General features: G+C 41.9%; 1 protein-coding gene across 3 annotated transcripts in view; it reads right to left on the bottom strand.

The window, feature by feature from the left end:
• Window positions 1–236: 236 nt before the first annotated feature.
• Window positions 237–16,373, bottom strand: part of LOC106646116 (pseudouridylate synthase RPUSD2) — a 193,333-nt gene continuing 177,196 nt past the window's right edge. For 2 of the 3 annotated variants that reach the window (XM_023390959.2, XM_014362151.2), the window contains 4 exons: window positions 6,659–6,746; window positions 2,068–2,244; window positions 1,307–1,822; window positions 237–1,216 (listed from right to left, as the gene is read on the bottom strand). In XM_023390959.2, coding sequence (XP_023246727.2) covers window positions 938–1,216; window positions 1,307–1,822; window positions 2,068–2,244; window positions 6,659–6,746 — 1,060 coding nt within the window. In that variant the 3' untranslated portion in view covers window positions 237–937. The remainder of the gene's footprint in view (window positions 1,217–1,306; window positions 1,823–2,067; window positions 2,245–6,658; window positions 6,747–16,373) is intronic. The other variant, XM_089591855.1, reaches the window with a different exon arrangement.

Below are 16,373 nucleotides of genomic sequence, written 5' to 3'. Positions count from 1 at the left end.
TAAATTAGGTACAGACCAGGGTTTATTTTTTCCCATACACATCACTTTTGTGTACATGTATACACTTGCTCACTGTCTCGCTGTCACATTATACTAATTACTATACGTAGACTTTTTCAGGCGCCTGAACAAATATCGGGAAGATGAAAGGAGATTGGTTGGATATAGTACAGCAATAGGGCATCACGATGTATAACATACTTATGCATTTATTTTATGTATATTTTTTTTTTTTAGGTTTCAACTCACGAACCGATGGAAGGCACGGGGGAGGATATTACAATACATTTTTTATATATTTTTCTCGTCATAAGCTCCGTCTCTTGTTTTAAAAATGTTCCGCACCGATACATATATGTATATACACATGTATAATAATATTCATGTTCTGAAAGACGCTGTGTCGCTACTGCTTGGCTTACGACTAAATGAAAAATTTACGGAAATCTACAGTATACTTAATGTACAAGCAGCGCATCACAGCCAGCATCATCTTACATAGATAGCCACCTACGCTTACAATTAATTAATCCTACTACAACCATCTGCTTCTAACTTGTAATATTTTGTATACGTAAAAGTTTGTTGATGATTCCACGCGTCATATTACACAGAACAATCTTCATCACTTCTGTACAATTGAATTGCGAGTGCGCTCGAGACACAATCAGGCTTATTTCCTAGTTTTATGAGTTTTATCTTATAAAATCGTCAAGAAAGAAGTCCTTCTTCCTCACACATTAAACTACAATATACGAACACGAGCGTCGCCGGTGTACGGTCAAATAGGTAGCGATCAAGACAAGACGGCAACAGACGTCTCGTTCTTGACCCTTCGTGTACGTCAGCAGAGGTAATTCGTTGCATCCCACGAGGGGAGTGGTGGTTGTCGTTGCTGATGTCTGGTTGATACGACTGCCAGCCGTGCGGAGGCAAACTATTGGTCCACCGGAGTCGACCAGTCACTGGCAGCCCAAGCGGGCAAGGGCGTCTCGTACTCCCAGCCAGGGCCCGAGTAGCGCCACGCGTGCAGATACATCACAAGATCCGAGGGCTTGGGGTCCCTGTACTTGACCTTGCACTCGTAACAGTGGGAGTCGACCGTCACCTTGTCGTTCGAAAAGGTCGAGTCTAGCGGCTCCGAACCCGTCTGCGTGCCCACCGTCACCTTCAACGACTGGGCTGGCTGTGACTGTGGCTGAGGTTGCGTCTGCTGCTACAAAAAAAAAAAAACAAAAAAAACGAATCAGAAACGTATTGTATACCGACCACATCCAAACCAAATTGTAATAATTATTATAGACACCTGAGCTGGTTGCAGTTGTTGTTGCTGGTCGTCCTCGGAGAGACTGGGCGTGGAGGAGGGCGAGCCCTCCTTGTCGCTGGGGATTCGGTCGTCGAGGTCGAGCTTGGGCTTGAAGAGGCTCATCTCGGAGTCGCCGTCCATGCCCAGCCAGTTCTCGGCGTTGTGGATCCCAATGAGGTCCTTGACGAGTTCCTCGTCGGTCTTGCCGATGTTGCCGCCCTTGCCCTTGTGGGGCCCAAAGACCACGTGATTGTAGAGCGGATCGTTGACCACGGGATAGCCGAGGTACTGGAGGTGGACGCGTATCTGGTGCATCCGGCCGGTCTGGGGCTTGCACAGCACGACCGAGGATTTGCCGTTGTAGCTCAGCCGCTTGAACTTGGTCACGCAGTCCTTGCCCTTGTCCGACACCTTGCACACGCCTATCTTGTACGAGACCACCTCTATTGGCTCCGAGCACACGATCTCCTCCTCCGGGAACTCGCCCTCGACTCGGCACACGTACTGCTTTTGCACCTGCAACAACGCCATCACTCGAATTATTATTACTTTGTTTTTTTTTTTTTTTTTTTTTTTTTTTTCATGCTTCATGTTGTTCTCGGGAGAACGTAAGAGGGGAAAAAAAAAATGTTTCGGATTAAGATCTCGTCGAGACTGGCATCCTCGATAGTATGTGTGAAAAAAAAACAAAGAGAGAGGAGTGGAGAGCTCTCGAGACGAGTTGGAGCAAGGGGCTCGAGTGTAAAGTAAATAGCGCCGACCTGTCGATTTCTAATCTGATGCTCCATTTGTCGAGCCTTCTTGGGCGTTCTGCCGAACAAGAGAATGCCGCTCGTCAGCCGGTCCAGCCTGTGTATTGTCCTCAGGTTCTTCAGGTTGTACTCCTTGGCCAGAATGAAGACGACGGTGTTGTGGCGGTAGCGACCGCACGGATGAACCTGCAATTTCGCCAAACGGGTTCCATCATCATCATCATCATTGTCATTCGGTTTGGGACTTTAGTTTATTTTCAGTTGATACGATGTCGCGTCGCCATGTGCGTAGGTAGGTCATTGCATGCGGTATTAGTATGTTTGCCATTCACTTTTTTTCGTCCTGCATGTTAACACTTCGTTCGAGAAGATGCGGTGACTTTGTGGAAAGTGTTTCGTTTTTACTTGAATGGCAATGGTTAATGATGGATGCTGATAAAAAATGCAAGCGTACGTGTATGAGTACAATACGTAGCCATAGTAACAACGTAAAAATGAGAATTTGGAGAATCTCTTTATTTCTTTAGATGAACAAACTTGCATGTTTCAGCGCCGGGGCAACAACTCCATGGGCACAATTTGCGCTAATATTGTCCTTAGGAGCCGGCACTTGCGACAACACTGGATTCAAGGAAATAAAGTGATACTCCATTAATTAATCTTAAAAATAATTTTAACAACACTCGGGCGTATGTTATTTAATATTCACCAAGTTTCAGATTGACAACTGCCGATGGCAAAACCGACAAATGACAGAATGATCGTATACTTTCAAAATAAATATGTATGAACAATGCAATGAATGAGTTACGTGTATGGTAAGACGATTTTTCCGTGGCCTCCACTCCCAATTGGTATGATTCGGAACCAACGTTTTCTCCTCTTTGCCGGGACCAACGAGTCTCGCAACGGCCCTCGATCGAGCGAAAACACCCCAATAACGACAGAGCGAGGGAGGGACTTTTCGCGTACGGGGGGGAAAAGGGCCTGTGTTTTTCTTTCAGGCGCTGGACGAGCGAATTCATTCGGTTTCGCGTCGATGCGCGTCCGGGCTCCCCATACGTATGCTTATTTGTTTTGTTTCCACCCCCCCCCCCTCGGTCTAGCGATTCTTCGTTCCGCCAAATGATTTTGTTTATTTGTTAATGGCCCTACGTGTGCAAAGAAAAATAAAAATATGAACGTGGATGCGGTGTCGGTGAAAAGTTTTCCACCCTCCGGTAAATAGGCGAGATGACTGAAATTCATTCTATAAGCAGTACCTATATTCACCCCGCATTTTCCGAACAAAACTTTAAAAACTTTTTTTTCCCCTCGGGATGTAAATGCGAATTACGAGCAAAGGGGGCATCGGCAGGGAGAAAGTATACATCGAACCAACCGCTACACCCGAAATACAAATAAATCTACAAACGCCAGACGTATATAATTATATGGTACTCAAAGGTCATGTATTTTATACACGTAGAGGTGGTTAGCGTGGGTTTTGGCACTAATGGTGACTCCCGTGACTGATTGATCGGCCCCCGATGCTCCCTCATCGATTCGTCAATGAGAAATTAATCGACTCCCCTTTGTGGCTTATTCGCGTCGGAAAGATAAAAGGGCTCCGATTGACGCGGCCTTACACATTTCGACGGGGCGTTCGAGCTCCACGCACACGACAGCCCCGAATTTTATTTTTACATAAATCACGTTTGGCTTCCGACGTACGTACAGATATATTAGGTATTCTTCAAACGTTATATTTATGTGTACCGCAATCGGGTGATTTTATTCAGAGAGACAGTCCATCGAGCGTATAATTGAATCTTACTTCTTCCAATGGATGATTACACGGTTGCGATAAGTTGGCCGGGCGCACCGGCTTTGACAGCACTCGCGACCCGAGGGGTACAGGGAAAAACGTTATTCAAGTACCTATTTTCCAGGAGGGTCTGGTAAATGGCCTTTGAAACAAGCATTTATTCGTCGTGGTTATGCTACAGGTAAAAGGAACAGCCCTCGTGCCCCCGTCCGTAGGAATTATCAATACCCCGGGCGCGACGCGGAGATGAGGAGAACAATAAAGGCCCTCGACACGATTGATGCTCTGGGAAAATTCTCGCCTCGGCGGAGATCCATCGAATAATTAGCGTGACCTGGGAACCTCCCACCACCTGCATATGAGGCTATTTGATTTGACGATAGGCACGTTGGCCGCGAGGCTTTTTTCGGTGAGAGAAAAAAAAAATTTACACTCCGACGTACTTGGCTCTTGCAGCTTCGATGCGCGGTGGGGTCGGGGAGTGAAAACTTTGTAGGTGCTCCATCCTTGTCCGTAATTCATGAGGCGCGAAGCCTAATTGGTGTACCTTACAATGCAACTACTGTATCACGCTTCAGTTTTAACAACAAAAAATCAAAGGCTATAGTTTAGTTGGGGCGTAGCTCCCACATTTTGCGGGCAATTTGTTTTTGTAAGATTATGCATACACATGGGGGTCAAAAATTAATTTCGGTGAAGACAAAAAGCTAATATTATACATATGCGATTTCGATGGCCCAAAAGAAAATTTTGCATTCCGTTATTAAGCACACACCATCTGAATTTGTAGGTACACTATTTACCTACACCAAATTAACATTAAAAAATTGTTCACGTAGACGAATTACAGGATGGCAATGATTGCTTTTTTTAAACCAAGACGAATTATTTTATCATTCCCGATACTGCGAGTTATTTTATATATTTGTAAAAACCTGAACGACGTAGGTACTCGAATATCTTATTCTCGGTTTTATCGCGAAACATGAACGAAGAACAAAATGTTATACAACATTAAAGAAAAAAGAAAAAAAAAAACTGTTACAATGCGAAGTAACGATTGTAATTGTTTCAAATCGATAGGACATAGTTGTATTAAATCTTCACGTGAAATAATCCATAAATATATGTAGTATCCATGTATACACACACATTGGAGATACTCTTCTAACTTTGGAACTTCTTGAAATTTATAGTGGACGTTTTTGGCGCTCTGGCTCGTTAGAAAGAACGATTGTTCGGCGTTCGTGCGCACCCGGAGACGCCGCGCAAAAGTATTCAAAGCTACACTTAGCAAAAAGCTCCGATGTATAAGAGATACTGTAACAAAAGTTCGCCGGGCCACTCGAAGAGGTAAATTTATATCTGGATGAAGCACGAGCTGCTGTACCGAGTCTACAGATACCTACTTATACACTATCTTTCGATGTACGCGCAATGTACGTGATGTCATGAGGAAAAAAAATATATATATTATACCTACCCAAGTCAAGAGTCAGAGCATTTGGTCGGATAAATATTAGATAAGACTAAAGTAAATTTGAACTACGCGATAAAAGTATGCTACATGTATACGTGTGGACTTGAATTTTTGAAATAAAAAAAAACCGGGACTCTGGTTTCTCCGTTACCTTCTTCACTGTCACGTACTTGGTATATACCCACACGATGAATTCTTCATTTCCGTACTTTGCGATAATGTTAACATCAAACATTGAGCATCAGGGAATAAATGGTAGATCAAAAAGTTAAAAGAATCAGCTTAGTATTCAAATTTTACTCGAGCATACATGATAATTATATTTATGGGTGTCCGTAGATTCACGATAGGATGAGATTGTGTTTATTTTATCGAGTACCGTATAGTTCGGAGTAACGATTTATGCAAAAACAGTAACGAAGTGTTGGAATATTTATTTCGTTGCATTTTATATAAACCATACACCGGCACAGTTGTCAAGCTGAAAAATAAATTGCATTATTTTTGGCACATGAATCTTCATGCAAACTGAACAGTTGTTACATTTATTTGTTTATTTATTTTGACAACGCGAATCGACAACCATGAATATAATCTATGGAATTGTCAAAAGCCGTTGGTGCACACTTGCACCAAGATAAATTTTAAAAATACATCCAGAATTTTTTATCATCATCACCATCACTTCGACCTCTGTCGTTGAAAATATCATTCACGTTGTTAATTGGAGCGATGGTCGTGATCTCAATGATAACGATGGCTATATATATGATACGTCATTACGATGGTGAATGAAAATTAATGATGAAAAGCTGAGTAAGAATAAATGTTAAGTGGCGGGATGATCATAGAGTTGGAAAACAAATTAATTACCTCGCGTGTACACACTGCGAAGCCATTCAAATTTATTAAACGAAACAGCATACCTACCGATGTATTCTCAAATAAAAATTCTTTTCTTCGTTTTTTTTCGTACAAAAAGGGATCAAAAGAGCACGACAAATAAGTACTTACTATACTGAAGCTACTCGATTTGCGATTGCTTTTGTGTGCGCGAAAGCGTGCAGGCAAAAAGTACACTCGAAGTATTGAATTTGTGAATGAGCACTCGCGGAGGTTTGAAAATGTCCAACTCTTCCATGCAAGTGAAGGAAGGAACGGGATATGTAAAGACACATCCTATATTGTAACAAGTAAAGCAACATAATAGTAAGCAGCGAGAGGTAGAGGTATACATAAAATGAGAGAGCGAGAATGAATGAAGCGCGCGAGAGAGATTTGGCAGTACATAGTCCTGTCAGTACACCACTTACAGGGATGGAGGCGGGCTTGTTGACCACGACGACGTCCTCGTCCATGTGTATCACCGTGATCGGCTCCGAGGTGACTGGCACCTCGTGTCTGCAACACATCAATCAGCACCAGCTTAACGTGGCTTTTTTTCTTTTCTTTTTTTCTTTTTTTTTTTTTTTTTTCCTTTCTCAATCTCCTTTCGCTCAATTACTGCGATTTTTTTATTGCTTTCTTTTCTTTGGCGCCTTTATAACGCGTGCACTTTCGCACACTGGAAAAGTGACCGAATAACCGCGTTTTGCAACTTTGGCACTTTGAGGTGGAAAAAAAAAAACAAAATAATAAATAAATCAACAACGTACGATTTATTCTCAATGTGCGTGCGTGTACGTGTTGAGGTATTAAAAATTTTTTATTGCTCTGATCGTTGCGCAGTGCCCATGAAAATTGCGAGGAGGAACGATAATAATAATTTGCCTCCTCTTATTCATGGACGATAAAAGCGCACTGGCTTGCATTTACAACCATATAGGTATGTATGTACATACTGTAGTTTTAGCTTTTGCATTTCATGTAATACAGAAATACATACTCGTAGGTATCGGTGTGCAAAGTAATTGTGCCTTTCAAATGTCAAATTCACTACAAGCTGATGTATGTCGATGAATAGGTATTTATATACGTATTTGATAAATGTGTACATTTTATACTGATACAAAAGCACTATACAACAACAAAAAATGAGAATCAAGTAAGGCATGAGAAACGTCAATTAATAATCATAAAAAATATTTTTATGGTGTAAAAAGAGTAAATTGTTACACTTGACGTACAATTTGTTTTTGTAAATATGTAACATATATGAAAGAAACAAATAGTTTGAAAATTAGTAGAAGTAGTAGTATACCGTGAAACAAAGATAATAATTGGTTGGTTATAGCGTGTTGAGCATATATCCTGCCGCATATTACCACCGTAAGACAAAAAAAAAAAAAAAACAAAAAAAAAAAACGGCCAATACCCATTTGAAAGTCGCATGCATTCAAATAAAGGTGAGAAAATAAATGGGTGTGAAAAAGAGGGGGGAGAAATATAATCTCGGGATTCGTGCGCCATAAAGTCCGCAAATGCGGAAATAGTTTAGGAGAAAGAGAGGGTGTTGGCGGGGGGGGGGAAGAAAGAGAGAGAGAGAGCGGAAATAACCGAGCGGCTAACGAATTTGCAACTGAAATCGAGTGCGCGCCGCAACTTCAATATTGTCTAATTAAGCGCCCAGCTATGGTGCATGAGCTATTTGTCCGATTAGGCCGCGCGCTCTGTACAACTGTAACCGCGATTGGTACAAATGCATGTACATGTATGGACGTATAGAGCCCGTGCGTCGGCCGGGGACTGATTGATTCTAAGCCTTTTTGCACGTCACAGGGGGAGGGAGGGAGAACCACGATGATCAACGCCCCCTTCGAGAGCTCATCCTCTGCACACGTACATAAGTACCTACACCTACTGCTGGGCTCCCTCTGATGCTCTCTGCACTGCGCAATGACGATCTATTGATTATACGAGTGGTGGCATCGGTTATCCAAAGCACCGCCTCTATGATCCATCGCATGCACGCCTCTGCACTTATTTCTTTGATCCTTTCACTGGCATCGCGTTATCCGCGAAAGCGAAAAAGTAGTCAGGGTTTTCGGTTATACTTTTTCACTACTTCGTTGTTAACTTTTTTCTTTTTTTTTTTTTTTTTTTTCTAGTCTCCCACGTGTAGTTTTCCTATGAAAATTAAGTAACATTATTCGTAATTTTATAATAAATACATTTTCGTGATAATGATACCCTTTCGTCGTTTAATTTATGTCACTAGTGCAAATAATTAATTTTTTTCCATCGCGTTGTTAAATTTAATACAACCTCACAGAAAAGCAAGGGAGAGATCGGCTAGATACGCCACGCTGTGTTATTATGATTGATTGCACTTTCACGTGGTTGGTGTTGTCAAGATTAAATCGGAGCTTTTCTTAATATTTACCTTTTTGTTTTCGCATAAACAGTACGTAATACGAAATCAGCGCAACACGTGTATTTTTTACGTTTTCAACCGAGTGTGGAATAATACAGTTGCTCGTTCAGTAAAACTTGTGAATTTTTAGAAAAATAATTTTTTTTTTTAACATTATGAGCTTAACCAAGAGAAAGTCAAAAAAAGGTGAATTTTGTGAGTCTTAAAATCAACATGGTAACAACAGAATAAAGGGACAGCAGCTGAAATTTTAATTTAGAGCTCGCCAAAACAGTGAAATTTGAATGCATTAACACTTAAAGCCGGAGAAAGCTATACAAACTGCCAATAAGTTGTTCGAGGGCCGTTTTTTTTACTGTTCGAATAAAACAATTTTCCGTAGTTGTTGATGCTCCAATTCACAAACGCGGAGGTTATTTTTGGGTTTACAGCGGCTTCTGAAATATTAACAAGTTGTAAAACGAAGCACGTTCGAAGCGATAAAAAAACAGCGGAACGGGCGTCGTGAACTCTCATGAAAAAAAAGGGGGTTTACGCGCGACTGTGCCTTGTTTATGCAAAAATAAAAGGGGTTGATATATACATTTGCAGGACGGGATGGACGGCAGAAGATAGGTTGATCGAATCGTGAACGAAGCGATGAGCTCTGCAGAATAGAATCTTGACCGGAGGACGAAAATGCGCCGTCGCCGTGGGTGTAGTAACCCCCTGTGGCTGTGGCAGAGAAAGACGCCACCGCCGCGGGGCTGCGATCGATTCCCGTGTATACGGGCCGTAAAGTGTGACCCACAGTGCAAGTTACTCACTCCTGCCGTGCCTAATATACCGAGCCACCTTGTATACGCTCGCAAAGTTTTTCTCCTGCTCTCGCGGAGACAACTTCCATGATTGAAATTTACCCTCTGCACGTCTACTCGGTCCCCCCCCCGCGGTTGACATGCAATTTTAATATATCTACCACCTACATCCGTCAGTTGTACGAAATTTCAACAATATTGAGGATGCCACTTGATTAATTTTTGACTCGAGCTCAAATGGGCAATTACACGCTGGAAGTACACTTGAGATTCGTATCACGCCCAATGATCCACATATTATAAGTGCGACTTATATTTGTACGTGTGGTATTTATATGTATATAATATACTATACCCAGATAAGCTCGTGTATTTACACCGTTCGCGTATGTTAAACATTTTTGACGCGATGTTTTCTACGTATATGCATGAACGCGCGGCAAGTATGTATAAATCGATCGACCGAGCGAGCGAGCACGTAAGTACAAATAAAAGAGAGAGAGAGAAAGAAAGACAGAAGGATAGATGCATCGAGCTTATATTAATATAACATACGTGCTCGGTAGTTCCCTTGCCACATATATATACAGTACGCGAAACGCGAGAGTTTATCTTTTGCAATGAGAGACGCACCGGAGCTTATAACGTATTATACGTATACAAGTAAGTAGTGTACTTTAAAGCCGGTTAGAACTTTTGCCGATGGCTGTATAGGTATAGGTATAGTGTACATCAGCAGCGCGAGACCTCAAAGTCCACATATATATGTATATATATGCGCTGTTATTTAGGCGCTGCGTGGGTGATCGACGCTTCAAAGGGAAAACGAAATGCGGATTGCCGTGAAAATATATATGTACAGGTTTAGATTCGGGAAAGCCAAGTCTATATACGTGTGCATTACTGTAAGTTTACAGTTGGCTGCAACACTGATGTTATTGGTAAAACATTGGGATGCGTACAGGCGTACCAACTCCAATCAAATGCCAATCTTCAAGATCTGCAAATGGATGTTACTTGTTTTCCTTGAAATGTATGTAAACATTGAGGGTTTCTAGATCGCATAGATCGTATTCCCTCCCCCAAGCATCATACGTTCAAAGTCCAGCCAACAAACTACTGTGGAGTGTATACCTGTTAGGTACCAGCGCGCCCATAGGTCACGTAGGCCGTCGCAGTTCGTCGCTGCAAAGTCGTGTCCTCGCTGACCCAGTTGTCCTGCTACACTGCTGGCTGGCGCGCATGACTTATTCGCCAGCGGATATATACGGGGGAGGAAAAAACCATGAAGCCCATCTCGAAATCTTTGATGAGCTAACGAAACAACCTTGTCATTGAAAGCATTTTGTACAAACTGTGCTTTCGACGCCGCTGGTCGTAGGATACATTTCAAGCGTCAAGTGTTAAAATCACCAAAAGGGTAATATAATGTAATATACCTTTTTACACGCGCTCAAAAAAGTCGTTAACGCATCATTTTCATGGATGCAGTGTTAACAAAGTTATCATTACGTTGTCGTTTTGTGGGGACTCGGTATTTTATTTTGCGGTACACGAAACGCTTCAGTGTCAAGTACCGCGTAAGACATCGCGCTGAGGAAACTCCGTTAACTACGTTTTCTCTAATTTTTTTACCACATCGGCTTTTAGGTAAAAAAGCAAAACCTTAATAATTGAGACGTTGGATTCAACTACTCGTTGAGTGCTCCAAAGGCACAGACAGAAAACCAAAATTTCGACGGTAAACAAATTAACATTTAAAAATGCTGCCGTATTATAAAGAATAAAACGAAACGCAACTTTCTATGATTTTTTTGGTTTGATTATGAGTTATAAATAAAACATTGACTATCGTATCTTGATGAAAAATGCGCTAATCATCGAAGAATTTTACAAGTACATGTACTGGCAGATATTGTCTGTCATATATACTTATGTTTATCAGTCGCAACGCAACGATCGATATAAAATTCTTTTCCATGTTTTTTTTTAAATAAATCATGTTGTAAAAATGATGAAAGATACCAGGAAGACTTATGATTCATGCCTAATCGCGAGTGTTATTATCTTGTCTTCGCCATAAATCCGTCCACGAATTTCTCTCTCAAAGTAGTTTCACGCAAAATGTTGAGCACGTCTAAAAAGCACAAGAATTTCGTATCCGAGCCCATGGGGGAAAAGTCAGTGACCAAACTGGCTGGCGTTGGCGAAGTGCTGGGTAAACGCTTGAAAGCATCTGGCTTTGATAAGGTTCGATTTTCGTATCGATGTTACTGTTATTTCATAATATGTATAAGTTACAGGGCATTTTTTTATATGTTTTATATTTATGTAATTGAAAAATTTTCAAATGCTCAAACTGTTCATTCCATACTGTGATTTAATTTCACGACGTCAGATTACGTACTTTGATTGTTAAATTTAAATTACCTGAAGACAAGAATCATCAATAATACGCACAATACTTTTTTCCATATTGCAGAAATTAAAAAATGTACCCAAAGTTTTCACAAAAATTTAAATTTACTTGCCAAATAAATGTGTATGTATTAATTTCAGCAAACATAATTAAAAGTAAATTTCAAGAATAATGTTATACATAAATTGTTGTCATAACTAGTGTTAACTAAAATTTGTGAAATTTTTCAATTGAAGCTCTTTGACCATTGATTATTAGGTATACAGAGAGTTTACATATATATGTAAAATTTGAAAAAAAAAAAAAAAAAATTAAATAAGAATTGTTGTTTGCATAATATTTACAGGATAGAATTATATACCTACATAACTGTCGATTTTAATGAGAACGATTATTTACATATTGTGGTAAAAATTAAAGGCCTGGACATTGGACTCAGCCGTATTATACACTCGATCGGCATTGATAAAAATATGTTCAGTACTTTTAAAAGGATCTGTAAAAGTTGTGGGACATCGTGTTCAAAGTTACAACCACATTCACAGCACTAGGGGCTTCCGATTATAATGGGAGCGCCGCAAGAATCCATCAATCGTATAGGGTAAGTACGTAGGAATGTGTTGTTTGAGTAAAGAGAAAAAAATCCTACCCGTACTTGTGTACACGTATTATATATCCGAACTCCGCGTCGTCTTGGCGATAATTTTAAATTTAAATCCGGATGGAGGGGGCCGCACTGCGGCTGTCCCCCGATCTTAGGAATAGGTACACCCACTGCTTGACGACCCTGTGCACGCATACCAGCTCCTACGATCCCCTACACGTATGGTGCTGGTGCAGCTGATAAACTTGGCTTACAGGTTGCTACATGTACATATAGGTCGGTCGGATACAGTTTACCGCCGTCATATCGTCGTCGTAGTTTTGTTGTTGCTGTCGTTGGCGTTGTTTGCTTAGCGAGGCATCTTATTGCATGACGGCGCCAGAGAGAGAGAGTTCGCGTGTGGGATGTGGCGCGCAGCCTTAATGAACGGCTTGGGGTTATTAGTCGGCTGTTTAACTTCCGATGGATGCGATACAGCAACTACGCCCCGGTGTGTCCGGGGAGTTGATTATACCGGGGCGGAGACGAGTCGACGCCGAACTCCTCGACTCTTGGGGGGACCCCGAAGAACGTCAGGCTCGAGTATAGGACAAGTTTGTCATTTTTTCTCTTACACTCGCTTATACGATAGACGCCACGATGCCACGGCACTATTTTTTTTCGAGGCTATACACGCCCAAGTTTCTAACAAAAAGTACGATCGTCATCACCCAAGTACACGTATTGTACGCATGCAACACCTGTAAATTAATATGGTTCATCAGGAACATAATACGTACATTGGATGGAATTTTATTTGCCAGTACTTTGCTCTTGCAAATCGCGAGCCTTGAATTCCCCGGGGACGCGCTGCTATTTATTTCCCGGTAAAGTAGCGCGAATGGTGTAGTTTAAAAAATTACCTCGACAAATTTCCGTCCCCCGGAATCAGCGCTCTTTCGCGTAGGCGAGGCATTTAATTAGGATTGATTCAGGGGAGATGCGCGAAACGTCGAATACCAATGAGACGAGGTCGCCGGGAGCGGAGTTGAAGAAAGTGAGGGAGAGGAAGGGAAATCGAAGGCTTCGCCTCGAGTTTTTTCCAAAGAAAAGTTACCCCATTGTGTGTATCTGCGCGTGCTCGGCAAAGGAGAAAGAGACAGCCTCGCGCGGTCTCATCCCCTTTTTAGAGAAAAAAAAAAAAAAAAAAAAGGTTTTTCGTACCTGCTTGGCTCATTAATCTTGGCGAGCGAAGCAAGTTTCCCGACCCGCTCGGCGTTGCGAAATCATATTTATTTTGTTTCGGTCCCCTTAAAACGACGCCACTATATTTTATCTCGCCGACCCGAGCCCGGCAAATCCCGCGGAGGCTTACGGTCTAATCCAAAAACGACATTTCTCATTTTTCCTTCGGGCTCGATGAGAACTCCAATTTTCACCGAACGCCGTACAAAGCGCGCGTAAACGTATATATATGCATATGTGAAAAAATCTCTCGACCCCGGAGGGGGTGAGAGAAATGCGCTGGATTTAATCAGACTTTTTTTTTTTTTTTTTTTTTTCGCCGCTCGTGTTCCAATCTGGCCTAGATGAGGAAAAAAAAAAAAAAGTGCCGGACAAAGAAAGCATTTAATCCCTCGGCTGGCGGGCGATCTTCCGAGCCACGGGTGTGTAACGGCGCCGAGCGGAAATAATTCACGCGAAGCACCTGAGGAATATCGCCCGTCCGGCGCGAAATCGAGCGTGACGATCCGATTTGCGCGGAGATTAGATCGCCGGGGGGAAAAAAAGCTCCAAGCTCAGCTCCCCTTTTCCCTAATTGTTCCGCGCGGCTGAAAGTTATTGTTTGGAATCACAATATTTTTCAAGCTCCGCGACGCGATGGTGCACAAATATATATGTATAATACGTACTCGCGTACAACAATACGGCTCTATTTGTCGGAGTAGGTATAGGGGTATTTATATATATATACGTGTACACGCGAAGAGAAACACGAAGCGAAAGAGCAAATAGCGCAATGGTAAACTTTCGGAGGCGCATGGACGGAACGCCAGCCGGTTCTCTTTGAGTTTCGTTTTCCAAAAGCTCCTCGCTTTTCGCATCGATGAAAGACCCGTCAGACACCCCCCTGCGCTCACTTGATATCTCCATCCATGTACATATACGTACGTGTATACAAGTGACTACACCTATTCCGGGCTTGGTCTCGTTATTAGGTATAAAACTCGTTTTTCCACATTCAAATATACATAACATAACATTTGGAGTGCGCAAGCTTTATTCGTCTTTACGCGTTTATGTGCACGGATATCAAAAACGTGTAACTTTAATGATGGCCCTGTGAGAGTGAGGGGTCGACCACGATATAAAAGCATCGAATCTTCTTTACAAGTCATTACGTGCTACGGAGGTTTTTTGACTGTAAAATTTAATGAGGAGGCATATTAATTGTTTAGCCCATTAAAACCGTGCCCACATGACCAACAGTCGGGGGGACTAATATCTACCCCGTCAAGATCATTTTCCACATTATTTACCATCCCAGCTCACCGACTCGTTCTACTTCCTGTCCAAATAACAATATTGGCGTGTCAGAGTCTTGAACGACAATCAAGTCCACGGAGGAGTTAAACTTTATCAGATCTGTTGAGCCTGACGGCTATAAGAGATACAATTTGGCAAATGTATATTATACAGTTGAGGTGGAAACTTACAGGGAGGCTTTATATATGTTATGACCCCGTAAAACAGAGCCAAGATATAATGTATAAGTCTCATTTTGTAACATTTCTACGATAACGCAATGAGTACATGATATAATGTAACCATTACTACATAAAATCAATACCATGAGAAAGCTCGATGATCCATTAGAGGATTGGCGATGGAAAACAGTGCAAGTTTCGTTTTTACGGTATTGGACATCGGCTGACTCCGAAGGCATGTCTCGAGGAAATATAAAGTCGTAGTGCCCGTGGGTTCCGCTGAAATGCGTGTGAGATGTTGATTGGGCTACTGGGATCTATTGGTTATATTGAGGACCACCGCTGTGTTAGGTACATATATATATATATATATTTACGTGCGACGAAACGTTTTACGTGAAGACTGGTGCCATCGGTATGGCCAATGTATCATGAAATGCAGTAAGTATAACCTTCCGTGAAGTAATAAAATGTGTCTGTCGGGGAGTGACAAAGTTAACCATATATTATTGGGTTGGGAAACAAAACGTTTGTTTTTTCATCGCTGCAGGTATATGTATGGACAGACATTTTACAACGAATGTCGATGTTTGACGAAGCAAATGGCTACTAAAAGGAACGTAAACTCAATCAACGAGGAAGGAAAAAAGAAAAAAAGAGTGTACCTACGTGTGTGATCGATCTCTAAAGCCATTAAGGTAACCTTAATGGCCAACTGAACCAAAATACACACACGCGCTCGCGCGTATAGGTATACGCTGTGGGAAATGTAGGTCGTCGTCGTCGTTGTCGAGCGAGCGAAAGAGAGATCCCGTCCAGTCGCGGAGAGGGTAAATTTAATGCGTCTCTAGCCGAGCTAATGGAGAAAAAAAGTCAATTAACCTTCGCAGAGCCCGTACGACGATTGCTCCCCGATACACAGGTATACGTTGGTACAGTGTAGACACCTCCCCTCACGACCCATCTAATCTATTTTATTTTCCGCGCTTCTCCCGTTCGTATACATATGTACACATTCACGCGTGCACCTATCGTTTCGTTCGATCCTGTACGTGCATATATATATATACACTTGATATTGTTCGCCGCGCGGTGCAGCAAAAGAACAATGCCGTTCCAAAAAAATGTCCACGAGTCTCTACAGAGCACACGGACATGTGCAAACGAAATCCCTTTGCCTATACAGATTTGCCATTAGCGCGGGGGAC

The sequence above is a fragment of the Copidosoma floridanum genome, unplaced genomic scaffold (assembly GCF_036245765.1).
Source record: "Copidosoma floridanum isolate Cflo_tuat_1 unplaced genomic scaffold, Cflo_Japanese_pri ptg000014l, whole genome shotgun sequence".
NCBI classification, from domain to species: domain Eukaryota; kingdom Metazoa; phylum Arthropoda; class Insecta; order Hymenoptera; family Encyrtidae; genus Copidosoma; species Copidosoma floridanum.
Note: the sequence above shows the minus strand (reverse complement) of the source record. Positions and strands in the feature narration are given on the sequence as shown.